General features: G+C 40.4%; 1 protein-coding gene across 1 annotated transcript; it reads left to right on the forward strand.

Moving 5' to 3' along the window:
* Window positions 1–7,560: 7,560 nt before the first annotated feature.
* Window positions 7,561–11,221, forward strand: LOC309873091 (secretoglobin family 1D member-like). The gene is made up of 3 exons (XM_082748111.1): window positions 7,561–7,634; window positions 9,735–9,925; window positions 11,108–11,221. The coding sequence occupies exons 1-3, from the start codon at window positions 7,580–7,582 to the stop codon at window positions 11,132–11,134; spliced, it is 273 nt and encodes a 90-aa protein (XP_082604237.1). The 5' UTR covers window positions 7,561–7,579; the 3' UTR covers window positions 11,135–11,221.
* Window positions 11,222–19,548: the final 8,327 nt, after the last annotated feature.

The following is a 19,548-nucleotide window of genomic DNA, read 5'->3' on the forward strand; positions in this document are numbered from 1 at the left end:
CCGGATCCTTCTGAATAACTGCACCCACTTTGATCACCAGGACAAGTGTTGATCCTTCAAGTCTCAGTTGATCACCAGTTACCTTGTTTAGAAACCCAGGACTGACCTCCCTGCAAACATCAGTACAGTCACCGTCTCTTGCCTCCAAGTCCCTCTCCTTGATGAATCGTAGTGTTTACTAGAGAATTTGACAGGTGAGGAAGGAGGCAGATACAATTTTGGTACCAAAGCGATTAAGAAATGAAGCAATAGGAGGTTAGATGGTGAGAGTTGTGATTGCTTTCACAGTCTTTATTCTAAGCCCTCTGGGTCCATGGGAGATGCTCCAAGGCTGTGCTTGGAAAACTGAATGGACCAAACAGACCACCTAAATCTTTGCCATATTTGAACCTCAGCAAAGCAGTCAATAAACATTCTCTCCTATTCCAAGTATGTTTACCCAGATGAGAGGGAAAATGTTTTATTCAAGACCCTGTTAGACTTCCCTTTCAAACAAATGACTTAGTATTGTTTTAAATCTCATTTATGTTACTAAAATGGATCTAATTTTTACAAGCTCCTCTCTGTCTCTTTAAATCACCACACTCTGCACATCTTGAGTGGAGGGTGCTTGATATCTCCATAGCCATTTTAACTGCCCCCAAGTAAGCACAGATCATGCACTCAATCATGATAAATTAATAGAATCAGACTGCAGGATCAGTTTTGCTGGTAGAAATTGGGAAGTTGCATTATCTAACTGGGGATGGTTTCATCTCTCACTGACTACTCATTGTTCCTAGACATTCAATAAACTCTGATCTCTGCATCGCCTACCCAGGGAATGAGACAAAAGAGGAATAGAATTAAAAAATCTCCAAAGACAATTTGAAATCACTTGCAGAGAGGATTCCTGCTCATGGGTTGAAGGAACCCAGGCATTGCAGTGGCTTTAAACTCCCAACAGTGGCTTCCACTGGAGAACCACACATGGCAGCTGGCAAGAGTATCTGGGACATGTAACTCACGGGCCTTCCTTTCTAGTGATAGAGACATGAGTAGGATAAAGCAACTCTAGAACTAAGAAAGCATGAGCGTGTCTGGCACACAGCGATTTAATCTACAGAGCCTGGGTTTTATTTTTCAGCCTGATGGAGACCGATTGTCTGACTCATAGAAAAGTTAATGGCTGGTAAATTTGTTGCCTACAACATAACAAACATGACTTATTTGCATAATAAATAACTAACCCACCCCTTAGCTTTATTGGTCAATACAGGTGTACTAGGTAACACTGAGATAAGAAAGGTCACTTAGGGTCTTCTGTTTCACACCCAGAGGAGCAGATGTACAATCAGAGATTTGGAGAAGATTTAAAGCTACATGTACATTTAAAGCTATATTAGAGCATAATGGAGATTAAAGAGGATCAATGCCCATAAGGCACAAATTACTTTTATTGTCCATTTCACTACAAAAGACTATTCAAGAAGAAAGGTCTTTGTAGTAAGCAATGTATAAAGGTCAGCAAAGCAAATAGTCTTGAGAATCCTACAGTGGGTATTGCTTCATCAGTTTCCCACAACCTCACGAGTCCCGAGGTTATTTGCCTGCCTTCTTCATGCAGTGCTTCAAAAATTTAGAAACAACTCAACCTGTTGTTGATGGCCATGGGTTAACTGCTTTCTTCCCTAGGCTAAAGATGGAGAAAATCTGAGTGGTGTCTGAGTGTCATTTACTTAAGTGTTTGGAGAGGATTCTAACTCCCCCGTTTAGGAGGTACCTCTGATGAGGTTGTGACTTGCTGTCTTCGAGGTTCTCATTCACATGGGAGGCCAACTTACAATGAGGAGCACATACCTCAGGGATGGAGCAGCACACCTGCCTGACTGTAGGGACAGTCAAGAGGACCTGTTGGCATCTGGCTTGGATTCCACAAGGCTGTCCCTCTGGAACTGCTCTTGGTAACATCAGTTACTCACACAAAACACATGTTTTGTGACAGAGTCTCCCCTTGGTCTGGTAGCCTTGATTCCAGCTTAAAAGGAGCTTGAAATGAAAAGCGAGTCCTTGACATTCAAGTGTCTTCTTCTCATAGCAGAAGGGAATTGCTGGAGTCCTACTTGGAAATCTCCTGGGCCCGTGACAATATCATACGTGCAGTGTTTTGCAGGTCATTTAAATGCAGACTGTATGTTTCCTGCATCAGTAAGCTTGTTGCTTATGATTTATTTAGTCTGTAATGTGCCTGGATTTGGGAATGACCTTGCCAGAGCTCTGGGAATAGGATATGATATGTAGTTATAATTTGATGTTTAAGCCTTTGCAAATCTGTGGGAAATTTTATTTCATAAGTTGAGACTCTTTCTTATTCTACTTTTGAACAGAATTCCCATAAAGAGGCTGTATATGGGGCAAATGGAGGAACTCATCCATAATAGGTGAATCTGGGTAAATGTGAACCTGTGTTCCTGTAGGGTACATTGCACAATTCCTATAACATTGCATAATTCCTATAAATTTCTAGTTATTTTCAAAGACAAAGTTAACACTTGTATTGCTGAGGCAAAATGGTCTGAACAAACTTCTGCTTTCCTGGGAAGGAAGGGTCAGATCATCCTGGGAGAGTACCTGATACAGCCGGGCCATGGGAGGGCCCCAGTGATGGGTGATGGTATATGAAGTCAATGTGCAGTTGGACGAAGGGTCCTCAAACACCAGGTTGTGTCTGAAATGGCACCTGGACAGGGTTCCAAGCATTATGAAATGCACAAGTAGGGCAGTGCACACAATGATAAATGGTTATGGAAAATTCTGGAGCAAACCAAGCTCTCTTGAATTTTTTTTAATTTATTTTTTATTTTCAGCATAACAGTATTCATTATTTTTGCACCACACCCAGTGCTCCATGCAATCCGTGCCCTCTATAATACCCACCACCTGGTACCCCGACCTCCCACCCCCCGCCCCTTCAAAACCCTCAGATTGTTTTTCAGAGTCCATAGTCTCTCATGGTTCACCTCCCCTTCCAATTTCCCCCAACTCCCTTCTCCTCTCTAACTCCCCATGTCCTCCATGCTATTTGTTATGCTCCACAAATAAGTGAAACCATATGATATTTGACTCTCTCTGCTTGACTTATTTCACTCAGCATAATCTCTTCCAGTCCCGTCCATGTTGCTACAAAAGTTGGGTATTTGTCCTTTCTGATGGAGGCATAATACTCCATAGTGTATATGGACCACATCTTCCTTATCCATTCATCCGTTGAAGGGCATCTTGGTTCTTTCCACAGTTTGGCGACTGTGGCCATTGCTGCTCTAAACATTGGGGTACAGATGGCCCTTCTTTTCACTACATCTGTATCTTTGGGGTAAATACCCAGGAGTGCAATGGCAGGGTCATAGGGAAGTTCTATTTTTAATTTCTTGAGGAATCTCCACACTGTTCTCCAAAATGGCTGCACCAACTTGCATTCCCACCAACAGTGTAAGAGGGTTCCCCTTTCTCCACATCCTCTCCAACACATGTTGTTTCCTGTCTTGCTAATTTTGGCCGTTCTAACTGGTGTAAGGTGATATCTCAATGTTGTTTTAATTTGAATCTCCCTGATGGCTAGTGATGACGAACATTTTTTTATGTGTCTGATAGCCATTTGTATGTCTTCATTGGAGAAGTGTCTGTCCATATCTTCTGCCCATTTTTTGATATGATTGTCTGTTTTGTGTGTGTTGAGTTTGAGGAGTTCATTATAGATCCTGGATATCAACCTTTTGTCTGTACTGTCATTTGCAAATATCTTCTCCTATTCCGTGGGTTGCCTCTTTGTTTTCTTGACTGTTTCCTTGGCTGTGCAGATTTTCATTCTCTTCCCTATGTATGACACAGGAAGAGATTTAAACATCATTGCACCATTAAGTTGTGACAATAGTTGGTGAATAGGTGAAGGAAACAATCTGATATGCAGTGGCCTTTTCCAAGTCATGGGCTTCTTTTTGTAGTTCACAGCTTATAGTAATGAAGTTTGAGCATGATTTAGGGGTATGAAGGTTGTGGCAGGTAATGTGTGGGAGTGGTGGATGGCTTGGTCAAGTTCACACATTTCCCCTGAGGGGCCTCAGGACAAAAGCTTCAGAGGCTCAACAGTGCATAATGACAAGAGAGGTAATAATAAAATAGCTTTGAGGAGAGCACAAGATAAGCCACAGGGGTGACTTGGGTGCCATCAAAGATGCTTGCAGCTTTGGATAAAGACATAAATATTTCAATTTTTGATACTTCTTAAATCTATGATATAAAATGTTATTTATAAATAGATGTGCCTTCAAGTAGAACGTGTAAGAGCTGAGCTTGAACCCAGTAGTCAGACTCTAAAGTTGGGTCCTTACACACTGCTCACACTGCTCAATGAGTGAATACATTCTACCTTGAAAGACCCAGCACTTCAGAATTCAACACACAATGTAACACTGCCTGATGAGGACTCTGATGTGGGCTGGACAGGACTTGTAAAATAATTTGGGAAGAGTGGATTTTCTTGCTGTTCTAAGATTTCCTTCAGGACCAAAGCGTGTGCCTCTATTTTTTCAGATTCCTTCTTATATCTGTAAGTAAAACTCATGATTTCATCCTAAAAGTTTTACGTATCTCCATTTATATATATTCCAACATAGTTTTGTTGCTGGTATTGTTCCATTGCTAATGACCTCTTTTTTTTTTTCCATGATGTCATGAATGGTCACAGGAGGTTTATAGAAAAGTAATTGATGTTTATGTGTTGATCTTATATTCTGCTACATAGTGAACTTTTATCACCTCTCATACTTTTTTATAGTAGATTATCTTAAATTTTCCTGAAAGCTGATCAACTATCCATCTATACGTGGTAACAATTCCATTGCTTCATATTTTTCTGATTGCTTTCTTGCTGGAAGGCAATATTTTTAACAAGATGTTTCTTTTTTTTATTTATTTTTTATTTTTTTAATTTTTTATTTTTTTATAAACATATAATATATTTTTATCTCCAGGGGTACAGGTCTGTGAATCACCAGGTTTACACACTTCACAGCACTCATCAAAGCACATACCTTCCCCAATGTCCATAACCTCACCCCCCGATAGTTCTCTTTTTAAAATAGCCTTTATGGTTTTAGAGAAGTGTTAGTTTCACAGAAAAATCGAGCAGAGCATACAGAGTTCTGGTGGGCTCCTCACCTTCACAGGGGCACAGCTTCCCCCACCATCAAGAGGCCACCCCGATGGTACATTTGTTGCAATTGGGGAACTTATACTGACATACCCTTATCACTCAAGGTCAGTAATTTGCACTAGATTTCACTCAGGTTGTACATTTGATGGGTTATAACAGATATATAATGACAGGTATCCAGCATCATAGTCTCATACAAAATAGTGTCCATGCCTGCAAATCCTCTGCACTCTGCATACTCCTTAACCTTTCTTCCCCAGCTCACAGAAAGCATAGCTATTTTACTGTATCCACAATTTTGCCTTTCCAGGATGTCTTAGGGTTGTAATCATACGTTAGAGATCTTCAGGTTGGCTTCTCTTACTTAGTAATATTTATGTAAGGTTCTTCCATGACTTATCATACCTTACAGCTTATCATTAAGGGATCAATTCCATAGAATTATAGAACTCTATTACACTGTCTGGAGGTACCACCGTTTCTTTATCCACTGATGTGCTGAAGGACATCTTGATTGCTTCCAAATTTGGGCAACTATGAGTGAAATTGCCATGAACATCATGTACAGATTTCCCGTAGACCTGCCTTCAGCTCCTTTGCATAAAGACCAAGAAAAGCAACTGCTGGATTGCACAGCTCTTTCCAGCTCTTGGCTAGTGTGGATAATGCTGCTATAAACGTGGGAATTCAAATATCTGTTTGAGACCCTGCTGTCAATTCTTTTGCACAGGTACCGAGAGGTGAACTCGATTGATCGTATTAACTTTCTTTTTAATTTTTGGAGGCACCTCCAGGCTTTTTTCCTCAGAAGCTGCACCATTTTAGACTCCCACCAAATGCACAAGGGTTCCTATTGCTCCACATCCCTGCCAACACTTGTTATTTCTTTTTTTTTTCCCCAGTAGCTGTCAAAATGGGTGTGAAAAATCTGTGTGATTTTGACACGAGATCTGAAACCCAGCACCACAGCACTAGTGCAAATAAACCTGGGTGTGTCTTTCTCCATGCATCATTCTGCCCCCACATCCCGCAGAGTACAAGGGAAATGCTCCTTGATTTGGCCCATCCTGTCTCTCCAGTCACAAAGCCTTCCCTCTGCCGCCAGGTAATGTTGTAGTTCGTGTATGTTTCAGGGAAAGCTACGTGCTAGATACTCCCAAGTATCTTCTCCCCTGCATTATTCCCTCAGGATCTCTCCTCAGCCACTTCTTTTCTCTTTCTTTTTTTCTAGACCTGAGCCAAAGGCAGCGGCTTAATCCACTGAGCCACCCAGGTGCCCCTCTTTCTTTTTTTCTAAATTATGTTCAGCTAGCCAACGTATAATACATCATTAGTTTTTGATGTAGTGTTCAGTGATTCATTAGTTGCGTATAATATCCAGTGCTCACTAGCCATTTCTGTCAGAATTCTGTATACCCTTCAATGGCTTTCCCATATGCTCCTCTGGATAACCAGACTGACATCCTAATGCCTTTAGTAAGAATTTTCCATGCCTCCCCTCTAATTCCAAGAGCATGCTAGTCATACTTGAGGAGAGGTAGAGGAAAAGCCCCTTTGGGGAACTCTATTGCCTGGACCTTGCTGACTACGAAAATGTGACTCTGCCAGTGGACAAGCAAAACTAGTGAGGAGTTTCTTTTCTCCATGTAGAACCTGGTTCGATTAGAAATATCTTCAGATATATATATATATATATATATATATATATATATATATATATATTTTTTTTTTTTTTTTTACAATACTAGCTTAGAATAAGAAATCAGTGGTTGGGTAGGTAGCCTCCCCCTTGGCATTTTCTTTTCTTGGGATGCCCAAAACCACTCATTTCTCTCACTGGGGTCACCATGGTATTAGTATTTCTCCCTCACCTGCCCAAAGGGAAACTTGGCATAACAGGTTATCATTTCATACCGAAGATACACTCCAGCCAAGTTTAGTGGTTTGTTGCTTCATATTCATTCATTTATTCCAAGAATATATGCTTTTCCTTTCCTGTGTGCCAGGCACTATGATAAGTAAAGAGGAGCAAAACCAGAGGTTACCCCCTGTCGTTCAGGAGCTAATGTCCAGGACTAGGGGGCTTCAATAAATTAATTGACTGTACAATTGTAAAACTACAACCTCAGTGTTTGCTACAAAGGAGAGCTAAAAGTGCCAGCAGTGCCTGTGAACAGGAACTTTGACCGTGCTGTTGGGGACTATGACACCAATGGATGGCATGCGCCCTGACAGAGGAATGAAGGGCTGGAAGCCAGGCCCATGACTTGATCACATGTTTATTTGGGCAGTACAAGGGAGGCTTTCTAGATATAAAGGGAGGATCCTCAGTTCAGCTCCTAGTAGCTCACCTTTCACTAAAGCTGAAAACCTGAAGCAAAATAAACCATGAGGCTGTCCCTTAGTGTCCTGCTGGTCACTCTGGCTCTTTACTGCTATGAGGGTGAGTAGCATTTCTCATCAGATAGGACCAGCCCTTCTCTGAAGGAGGTGAACTGAAGTGACTTTCTTCTTTTTCCTCTCCTTGTGAGCTAGTCTCCCACCCCTCACTCCCAACCCCAGGGCTAATTTTGTGAGTTCCCAACACCCTGGAAGTTGTACAACAAATTATTGTAGGCAAATTTTAGGAGTTTTTCTACTGAAGCCTCTCTCCTTATCTGGGATCTGTGCTTCAGAAGCGAGAGGACCTAAGATTTAGGTGTGAATCATTTCTGTCACTCTCCAGTGCGTTGACCTTGAACAAAATTCTTAATCACTCCAAGTCTTTTCTCACCCTTGGGTTTGACAGATGCCACAAGAGTACATGTAGCAAGGAGTGAGATTAGCTGTGCCAAGAGGCCAGCTATGGCTATCAAGCCTACTTCTAGCAGTTCCCAGATATTCTCCTTCCCAGAGTTTTTCAGGTGGCAGTTGAGTTCACAGCTTTTAGTTCTTGGATTCAGTCTGAAAAATGTTACAGCTGGAAAGTTTGGGGGAAAGTTCTAACTTCCAGAAGATCCAATGTTGTCTGAATCCTTTTTTTTTTTAAGATTTTATTTATTTATTTGACAGACAGAGATCATAATTAGGCAGAGAGGCAGGCAGAGAGAGAGGAAGGGAAGCAGGCTCCCTGCAGAGCAGAGAGCTCGACATGGGGCTCGATCCCAGGACCCTGGGATCATGACCTGAGCCGAAGGCAGAGGCTTTAACCCACTGAGCCACCCAGGTGCCCCTTGTCTGAGTCTTTTAATAATAAATCTTCAAGGTGGCCCTGGGAATAAGCAGCACTCACTCCATCTGCTAGTGAGTGTATCTTGCTGTATCTATTTCTGTATGTAATTGCTATGAGTAATTGTAATAGAATTAGTACATTCATAAGGGTAGGATTTTTGTTTGTCTAGATAAATTCTTGTCATTCATTCAATAATATTTTTGCATGTCTTCTTATCCATGTTACTGACCCTAGTTTTCTACAGTTGTTCTATCTCATCTGACTTTCTAAATGTCCTCCTCCTTCCCCCATTTTCCTCTGGTTTGAATCTCTCATGTCCCTCTCACAGTCTGACATATGATCAGGGGTCAGATGAAGACTGGTAGGGTACCTCGAGACTACAGCACGATTACAAAGACTTGAAGTGTACAAGAATCTGCACTAGAAAAATTGGTCCTTTCAGGTCACCACACAGTTCCAGTGGGTCCAGACAGCCCAGCCCCTGCCTCTCACCCTCTCCAGGGGATTCTGCAGGAATAAAAGAGCCAGTCGTAACTTTGTGTGTTTTTAACTTCAAATGTGTTTGCACAGATTACCTGGGGCATCATGTTTGTGTGTGCGTGTTTAGCTTTTTAACCATGTCTGCCTCCAGTGACACAACCTTATTCTTTAGTCTCAAACTGTCATCTTCCAGCACATAAAGAGTACGACTTCTCTTCTCCCTCTTCTGCCTCTTCTCCTTCTCTTCTCCCACTTCTCTGCATTCTGGAAAGATCTCACTCTACTATTCACTTAAAAATTGATTACTCAAATCTCTCTTTGATATCCAAGACAAAACCAAGGTGTCACTGTGTTCAGGCAAAGCTTAATTGTTTGAAATATAAAAAAGTAATTTTAGCAAACCAGGAAAGTCTTGTTAAAAAGGGGATGTGCTTTAAAAAGGATTAAAATCTGGGGGTGCCTGGGTGGCTCAGTGGGTTAAAGCCTCTGTCAATCAGGTCATGATTCCAAGGTTCTGATCTCTGCTCAGCGGGGAGCCTGTTTCCCCCTCTCTCTCTGCCTGCCTCTCTGCCTGCTTGTGATCTCTGTCTGTCAAATAAAATTTAAAAAGTCTTAAAAAAACCAAAAAACAAAAAACTGAACCAGTGGTCAGCAAGCCTATATCCTAGTCCTGGCTCCTCTGATTGCTCTGTGAAATGAAGAAACCACAGCGTCCACAGTCAGTCATTGTCCTTGGCACTATAATGGGATGAGATCCTAAAACCTTAGGGTTTCTGTCTAATTATAACATTAGGAAGCCAAGGAGAAAATGTGATTTTCCTTATATTGATTGTATTCCTTTTTCTTCTCCAGCCAATGCCACAGTCTGTCCAGACTTTGTAAATATTTCGAAGGGCTTCCTCTTTCAAGATGCAGCTAGCTTCAAGACTACCATTCAGGGAAAATTTAACCCACCTCAAGGAGTCATTGAGGACTATCTGGAAGTGAAGAAATGCACGGATCGGATCTCAGCAGGGAACAGAAAAAGATTGGGAGAGGCATTGGTAACTCATTCCTTCTTTGTGCATCAAAGCTTCTGCTTGTAGAGAAGCCAGTAAGGGAGTCAGGATGTGGTTCTGTCAAGGGCATAGGGGGTATAGGTCCCAGCTTCCTTGCTCACTTCTGATAGGGTGAAAGGTGGCCACAGGTGGATGACATTATACCTGGGGAGCTACATGAAGCACGCACAGAGAATCATGATACGTTCCTCCTTCACAGGCATCAAGTTACCCATAGTGTCCTGAGGAAGGGAAAAACTGGGGTCCCAAGCGGGGGTGTTGTAGGGCCAAAGTGAGGCTTTGTTCTTGCCTAGGACCTTTCCTAGGGCAAGTTCCCCCTTCTGAGTGGACACCATCACAGCAGAATCCCATGAGGGTGTTGGGAGTAATGAATGGGGAGACAACTAGAAAGGAGGGAGCCCAGCCCTCTGTCAGCAGGGAGGGCAGCTGCCTGGGCACTCTGCCAGCTTCTGCTGAGCCAAGATCTAGCCCTCCTACCTCAGTTGACTTCACCACGCCCTGCCTACAACTCTCTCCCTTATTATGCTCCTGTCCAGCGACCCTCCCTCCTCTTACCTCCTGTAGTCTCATGTGAGGGTGAAACACTTAAATTACATCTTTGTCTAGAAATAAGATACTTACTTAAAGGTGTCTCTCAGTCCATGCACTCACTGCGGGTTTTAGGTCATAAGATTCAGTCATAAATGCCCATGGGGGGCTGGATTTTCAGTGCTGAGAAGACATGTGCCATCTGGTTGAATTTCTACGAGTGAACCTGGGACTCTCCTGAAAGCTGCATCCCAAAGTCCCCTCCCATCCCTATTCGAGTCTCTCACACCTGTATCCTCACTGCAGTGAAAAATTAGAGTCCACCCCCCTGGCATGGCAAGAAAAAAATCCTGGGCTTCTCCCCTTTCCATTAGAAACCTGAGTGTTACTCTTGGGTCACCTCAGGCTTTGTTTGCCAGACGATGAAAATGGATTTTGCCTGACTTGCATTGTTGGTTGTCATTGTGTCAGGTGTATTTACTTAACCATCCTCACTGGTTTACTATCTTGTGCCTATTCTACTTGCCTTTTGTTGGTTGAAACTTCACAGACAACTCCTTGTAAATGACAGTCTGGGTGAAGGTGTCATCCCCAGGAGAAGCATGACTGACCTTCTCTCTCTTTCCTTATCTGTTTCAGGGGAAAATTGTGTTGTCTTGTACATAACGGATCATATATCCTAGTATCTCTGTCTACCAGTATCTCTGTCTTCTGGAAAATGTGAAGATCTCAACATCTTGCTTCAATAAATCAGTTTCCCTGCACCTCTCTATTGTCTTATTATTATCCCACAGTCTCTGGCCTTGAGTTGGGATGTTCTTTGTCATGAAGTAGTCACTGGGTATGGTCAATAGTAAATTTTGGAAGCCCAATATCCAGTTACCCATAGCCGCCTGAGGAGCAGGGACCACAGGAGGAAATATTTGCACAAGAATCATCCTGTTTCACTTTATAGATTTCCCATTCACAGGGTCATGAGTGAAAATAAAGTTTCAGGGTAATGTGCTATTAAAACGTTCCTGTGATAGTTTTGTATGAAGGATACCCACAGCCAATCTGTCTAGGCAGTCGTGTGGTTCCCATGAGCAGCATCATTAGTGTTTTGTCCCCATCACAACATTTTTTTATTAGTGTAAATGCATTTTATTTTTAGACAACCTACATGACATGTTTTTTTTTTTTTTTCTTAAAAACAATGCCTCCGCTCCAAATAAATCAGGGTAAAACAAATGAACGGCTTGAGATGACATCAGTCCCATATTTCTAAGTCCCAGTGTTGTGGGGATGGAGAGCAGCAGCTAGTTATGACAAGAGGTGACACATGCGAAGTAATGGCCAGATGCAGGAACACTTCTCTATTTCTAAACCATCCTTAAAGAAAATCATATATGGGGTCACACCCTCCTCACAGTAGGCCAGCAGAGCAATCATGCCATCTGGATTCATGTTTTCACCAATAAAGAACTGGTAATTTTCGAAATCAGCAAGGATGTGCTTGATTTGTTCTGCGGCCCCTATCATAGAAGGCTTTACTTTTTCTGGCCTCTGTTCTTCAAGTTTGCCTTTGATGGGTTTTATGTAATCTTTGATGTGCTTCTTGTACATCACACTTGGTTCTCACACCTCGCTCTGGTTTCGATCCTACGAATTGTCCAGTGTAATTTGTTTTCTACCTACTTCTCAAATTTAGCGAACCTCTAGGGTTCACCCTTCAGTGAAATCGTTTTGACTCTGCACATGCACCTGCTCCCTGACCTCTAGAACATTCATCAGTACCTCAGGATAATGCTTTCTTCCTCACATTCTCCTTAGAGCTCCAGAAAGAGCATCCAGGTGCCCTCTGGAAAACTCTATTCAGGCCTCCATTGTTATTTCAAGAGAAATGTAAGAAACTCCACACTGCATGCCTGTAGCTTACTCTTACTTCCATGAGCCTCCCATTTTGGCTAATGCCCCAACCCATGAGGCACCTGATGCAGACAATTTGGAAGAGTTTCTACTGGCTGCTGCAAAACACTACCACCATACACTTGGTGGCTTACACCAATTATTTTTTCAAAGTTTAGATGACAGAGGTCCAAAATATGTAACACTTTGAAGAAATCATTGTGTCAGGAGGGCCATTCTCCCTCTGAAAGGTTGAGGTGAGAATCTATTCATGGCTGCTTCCAATCTTGATGGCTGGAAACCTTCACTCCTTGTCTTGTGCCCCATCACTCTGATGTCTGCCTTCTCCCATCACACTGCCTTTTACTTTTCTATATTTATCAATCTTCCTCTATCTCCTTCAAATAAAATGTATGGGGTTGCATTTAGAGGACAATCCCCCCAAATCAGGATAATCTGCCCATATCAGAATCTAGATCTAGATCTACAGAATTAGTTCATATCTGAAAAGTCCTTTTCTTACCATGAAGGGGAACATGGCAAGTAGCAGGGATTAAGATGTGGGTATCTTTGGGGCGTTTTCAAAGTTTACTAAATTTACCTTGCCCCTAACATCCAGCAATTCACTGAGTTCTGCTACCTCTGCTCCCACAGCCTGACTTCTGAGTTTCCCCTCCTGTCATCCCCACAGCCATCTCACACCAGTCCTATCCTGCCTGGCTTGGGTCAGTCTACTACATATTTCCCTGGGTTCTTTCTTCCTGCAATACATCTTCTTCATCAATGCCAAAGTGACCTTCCTATTGAACTGTGAATCTGATCTCACTCCTAGAAGCATGAACTAATAAGGTTATATGTTCCCAAGTCTTTTGAGTATGAGGGATTTTCAAATGACAATCCCATATGCCACGTAGGAAGGAAGGATGTATGCAGAGTCTTTTGACTTTGTCTTTGAGGCCTCTCTCTACTTGTTCCTCTGTGTGCCCAGGGACCTCTCCTCCAATGGCTTTTCCTTGCATCTATCTTACTCTCTCGGACAAGGTCAACAATCTGAATGCAAAGCTCTGCTTTTCCCATGGCTTATTTCAAGTAAATCTTCAAAGGTTCTCCATATCCTAGGATATGAAGTCTAAATGTCTCCAATCTGATATCATATTCAGGCTTGTAATAATCAAAACCTCACATTGATTCAAACTTAAGACTTCTCCTTTCTTTCGCTCCTTTACTACTAATTTTCCTTTCCTGGATACTAACCATAGTTTCTGACAGAGTTATGGCCTAAAATGAGGAGAGACAAAAAGACAAGGAAGTTCTTAACTGACTCATAATTTTTTTGCCGCTAGTCCAAGTTTTCTGAGTCAGGCAGCTCTTTTTCCTCTGTTTCCTTTCATGAGTCTTCAGAAAGCCCAGATTACCAAGATCCCTTCATCACCTCATGGCTTAAAAACATTCAGAATAAAACAAAGAGCTCTGGAATAATTAAAAATCTAATCACTTGGAAAAAATAATTATGAGTTGGAAGACCAAGCAAAATCATGGCACAAAAGTAGTGTATCTATAGTGGAAAGGATTAAGAGCACAAATATGAAAGAAAAGAAAAGCATGTTAAAACATCAATCAATCCATGACACCCAACTAATAGGATTCCAGAATGAGACAGATCATGGTGGGAAGAAAATTATCAAAGAGATAATATAAGAAAATTTCCTGGAAATGAAGAAACCAGAATTTTATATATCACTCGCTCCTCACATCAAAACACATTTCTGTGATTCTTTTGAACAAGAAAAGTGATTGTTTTAGGAGAAAACACTAGGTCGTATCCAAAGATGAGGAATAAAAATCAGTTCAACACAAGACTGGAAGATACAAGAGTTAGACTAAAAATTCAGAGGTTTTGAACTCTGAGTGTATATGAATGGACTTCTTTGTGAAGTCAAATATCATTTAAGCATGAATATAAATGGAAATTTTGAGAGTACAAATCTTCGAGTGTTTTATCTCCAATGAGCTGTTCCTCAGAAGATATGGGAGGATATGATTTACTTAAAAAAAAGGGAGTAGATGAGGAAAGAGGAATGATAAGGCATGGAAACCAGTCAACTCAGTATATAACATTGGTTTTTATGGGTGAATCAGTAGAGAACAGTTTATTTCATTTTCATTTTGTTTTATTTAAATTCAATTAATTAACATACAATGTATTATTAGTTCCACAGGTAGAGGTCAGTGATTCATCATCTTATATAATATATAATCTTATATAATATTCCATGATCATGACATCTCGTCCCCTCCTTAATTTCCATCATCCAGTTTCCCCATACCCCAGGGCCCACCCCAATAGCAACCCTCAGTTTATTTCCTATAATCAAGAGTCTCTTATGGTTTGTCTCCCTCTCTGGTTTTGTCTTGTTTTATTTTTTCCTCTCTTCCTCTATGATCCTCTGCCTTGCATCTTAAGTTCCACATATGAGTGAGATCATATGATAATTGTCCTTTCCTGATTGACTAAATTCACTAAACATAATAGTGATTGACTAATTCACTAGGCATAATACTCTCTAGTTCTATCCATGTTGATGTAATTGGCAAGATTTCATGCTTTTTGATGGCTGAGTGGTATTCTACTCAGTTGTCTTCCAACTTCCATTGTGTGTATGTTGTCTTCCAACTTTCCATCGTATGTATGGAACCTAGAGAGTAAGATAGATGTATGCAATATATATATATATATATATTCACATTTTCTTTATCCATTCATCTGTCAGTGGACATCTAACCTCTTTCCATAGTTTGGCTATTGTGGACTTTGCTGCTATAAACATTGGGGTGCAGATGTCCCCTTCAGACCACTACATTTGTATCTGTGGGGTAAATATCCAGTAGCACAATCACTCAGTTGTGCAGGGTAAGCTCTATTTACAACTTTTTAAAAAATTAATTAATTTATTTTCAGAAAAACAGTATTCATTATTTTTTCACCACACCCAGTGCTCCATGCTTTTTGAGGAACCTCCATACTCTTTTCCAGAGTGGCTGTATCAGCTTGCATTCTTACCAACAGTATAAGAGGGTTTCCCTTTCTCCACATCCTCTCTAACATCTGTCCTTTTCTGACATGTTAATTTTAGCCATTCTGACTGGTGTGAGGTGGTTTCTTATTGTGATTTTGATTTGTATTTCCCTGATGTTGGGTGATGTTGAGCATTTTTTCATGTGTTTGTTGGTTTTTTGTATATCTTGTTTGGAGAAATGTCTGTTCATGTCTTTTGCCCATTTCTTTATTGGATTATTTGTTCTTTGGGTTTTGAGTTTGATATGTTCTCTATAGATTTTGGATACTAGCTTTCTATATGATAAGACATTTGCAAATATCTTCTCCCATTCTGCTGATTGCCCTTTGGTTTTGTTGACTGTTTCTTTTGCTGTGAAAAGGCCTTTTATCTTGATGAAGTTCCAATAGTTCATTTTTACCTTTCTTTCCCTCACCTTTGGAGACATATCTAACAAGAAGTGGCTGTAGCTGAGGTCACAGAGATTGCTGCCTGTGTTCTTCTCTAAGAGTTTGATGGATTCCTGTCTCACATTGAGGTCTTTCATCCCTTCTGAGTCTATTTTTGTGTATGGTGTAAGGAAATGGTCCAGATTCATTCTTCTGCATGTGGCTTTCCAATTTTCCCAACAACATTTATTGAAGAGACTCTATTTTTTCCATTGGATATTCTTTTCTTCTTTGTCAAAGATTAGTTGATCATAGAGTTGAAGATCCATCTTGAGTTCTCTATTCTTTTCCATTTATCTATGTGTCCATTTCTGTGTCAGTACCATACCATCTTGATGATTACAGCTTTGTAATAGAGCTTGAAGTCCAGAATTGTGATTTCCCAGTTTTGATTTTCTTTTCCAACATTCTTTTGGCTATTCGGGCTCTTTTCTTGTTCCATACGAATTTTAGGATAATGTATGAAAAAACTTGATGGTATTTCAATACGGAATGCACTGAATGTATAGATTTCTCTAAGTAGCATGGACATTTTAACAAATTTGTTCTTCCAATCCATGAAGATGTATTGTTTTTTCATTTCTTTGTGTCTACTTCAATTTCTTTCACGAATGTTCTATAGTTTTCTGAGTATAGATCCTTTTCCTCTTTGGTTATATTTGTTCCTATGTATCTTATGGTTTGGGTGCTTTTGTAAAAGGGACCAACTCCTTAATTTCCCTTTCTTCTGTCTCATTGTTAGTATATAGGAATGCAACTGATTTCTGTGCATTGATTTTATATCCTGTGTGAGTTCTAGCAATTTTGGGGTCTTCTGGGTTTTCCACATAGGGTATCATGTCCAGCAATTTTGGAGTCTTTTGAGTTTCCCACATAGGATATCATATCCACCTGCAAAGAGTGTGAGTTCGACCTCTTCTTTGCTGATTTGGGTGTCTTTTATTTCTTTTTATTTGATTGCTGAGCCTAGGACTTCTGATACTATGTTGAACAACAGTGGTGATAGTGGACATCCCTGCCATGTTCCTGAAATTAGGGGAAAAGCTCTCATTTTTTTCCTTTGAGAAGTATATTTGCTGTGGGCTTTTATGCCTTTAATGCCTTCAATCAAGAAAGAATGCTGTACTTTCTCAAATGTTTTTTCTGCATCTATTGGGAGGATCATATGGTTCTTTTCCTTTTTTTTTTTTTATTAATGAAGTATATCACATTGATTGATTTGCAGAACCATACTTGCATCCCAGAAATAAATCCCTATGTTCATGAATAATCTTTTCAATATACTGTTGGATCCTACTGGCTATTATATTAGTGAAAAATTTTGCATTCATGTTCATCAGGGATATTGGTCTGTAATTCCCTTTTTTGGTGGGGTCTTTGTCTGGTTTTGGGATCAAGATAATGCTGGCCTCATACTAGGAGTTTGGAAGTTTTCCTTCTATTTTGATTTTTTTTTTAAATTTTTTTATTTTTTATAAACATATATTTTTATCCCCAGGGGTACAGGTCTGTGAATCACCAGGTTTACACACTTCACAGCACTCACCAAAGCACATACCCTCCCCAATGTCCATAATCCCAACCCCTTCTCTCAAACCCCCTCCCCACAGCAACCCTCAGTTTGTTTTGTGAGATTAAGAGTCGCTTATGGTTTGTCTCCCCCCTCCCAATCCCATTTGTTTCATTGATTCTTCTCCTACCCACTTAAACCCCCATGTTGCATCACCACTTCCTCATATCAGGGAGATCATATGATAGTTGCTGCAAAGAAGACATCCAGATGGCCAACAGACACATGAAAAAGTGCTCCATATCACTCGGCATCAGGGAAATACAAATCAAAACCACAATGAGATATCACCTCACACCAGTCAGAATGGCTATTTTGATTTTTTGAAGAAGCTTCAAAAGAATAGGTATTAGTTCTTTTTTAAAAGTTTGGTAGAATTCCCCTAGGAAGCCATTTGGCTCTGGACTCTTGTTTTTTGGGAGATTTTTGATTAGTGCTTCAGTTTCATTGCTGGTTATGGGTCTATTAAAGTTTTCCATTTCTTTCTTTTGCAGTTTTGGTAGTTTATACGTTTCTAGGAATGCATCCATTTCTTCCAGATCACCTAATTTGTTGGCATGTAGTTGTTCATAATATGTGCTTATAACTGTATTTCTTCAATGTTGGTTAGTCTCTCTTCTTTCATTCATGATTTTATTTATTTGGGTCCTTTCTCTTTTCTTTTTCTTTTTTTTAAGATTTTATTTATTTATTTGTCAGAGATCACAAGTAGGCAGAGAGGCAGGCAGAGAGAGATGGGGAAGCAGGCTCCCTGCTGAGCAGAGAGCCCAATGTGGGGCTCGAACCCAGGACCCTAGGATCATGACCCGAGCAGAAGGCAGAGGCTTTAACTCAGTGAGCCATCCAGGCGCCCCATTTCTCTTTTCTTTTTGGTAAGTCTGACCAGGGGTTTATTGATCTCAGTAATTCTTTCCAAAAAGAATTAGCTCCTAGTTTTGTTGATCTGTTCTACTGTTCTTTTTGGTTTCTATTTCATTGATTTCTGCTCTGATCTTTCTTAATTCTCTTCTTCTGCTGAGTTCAGACTTTATTTGGTGTTTTTTTTTCTCAAGCTCCTTTAGGTGTAGGGGTAGGTATTGTATTTGAGACCTTTATTGTTTCTTGAGAAAGACTTGTATTGCTATATAATTCCCTCTTAGGACTGCCTTTGCTGGATCCCAAATGTTTTGGACAGTTGTGTTTCCATTTTCATTTATTTCCATGAATTTTAAAAATTCTTCTTTAGGGGTGCCTGGATGGCTCAGTGGGTTAGGGCCTCTGCCTTTGGCTCAGGTCATGATTCCAGGGTCCTGGGATCGATCCACGAATCAGGCTCTCTGCTCAGCAGGGAGCCTGCTTCCTCCTCTCTCTCTGCCTGCTTGTGATCTCCATTTGTTGAATAAATAGATAAAATCTTTTTAAAAATTCTTCTTTAATTTCCTGGTTGACCCATTCATTCTTTGGTAGGATACTCTTTAGCCTCCATGTATTTGATTTCTTTCCAGCTTTCCTCTTGTGATTGTGCTCCGGTTTCAAAACATTGTGGTCTGAAAATATGTAAGGAATAATCTCAATCTTTTGGTACCAGTCAAAACCTGATTTGTGACCCAGGATGTGATCTATTCTGGAGAATGTTTCATGTGCGCTCTAGAAGAATGTATATTCTGTTGCTTTAGGATGGAATGTTGTGAATATATCTGTGAAGTCTATCTGGTCCAGTGTGTCATTCAATGCCCTTATTTCCTGGTTGACTTTCTGCTTAGATGATCATTGATGTGAGGGGTGTGTTAAATTCCCCTACTATTATGGGATTATTACTGTTGTGTTTCTTTAATTTTGTTATTAATTGGCTTATATAATTGGCTGTTCCCACGTTAGGGCCATAAATATTTACAATTGTTAGATCTTTTCTTGGATAAACCCTTTAATTATGATATTGTGTCTCTCCTCATCTCTTGTTACACTCTTTGATTTAATGTTATTTTTCTGATATGAGGATTGCTACCCCAGATTTCTTTTTATGTCCATTAGCATGGTAAATTATTTTCCACCACCTCACTTTATTTTTTTAAAGTATTTTATTTATTTATTTGAGAGAGAAAGAGATAGTAGAGAGAGCACGAGTGAGGAGAAGGTCAG

The sequence above is a fragment of the Mustela nivalis genome, assembly GCF_964662115.1.
Source record: "Mustela nivalis genome assembly, chromosome: 9".
NCBI classification, from domain to species: domain Eukaryota; kingdom Metazoa; phylum Chordata; class Mammalia; order Carnivora; family Mustelidae; genus Mustela; species Mustela nivalis.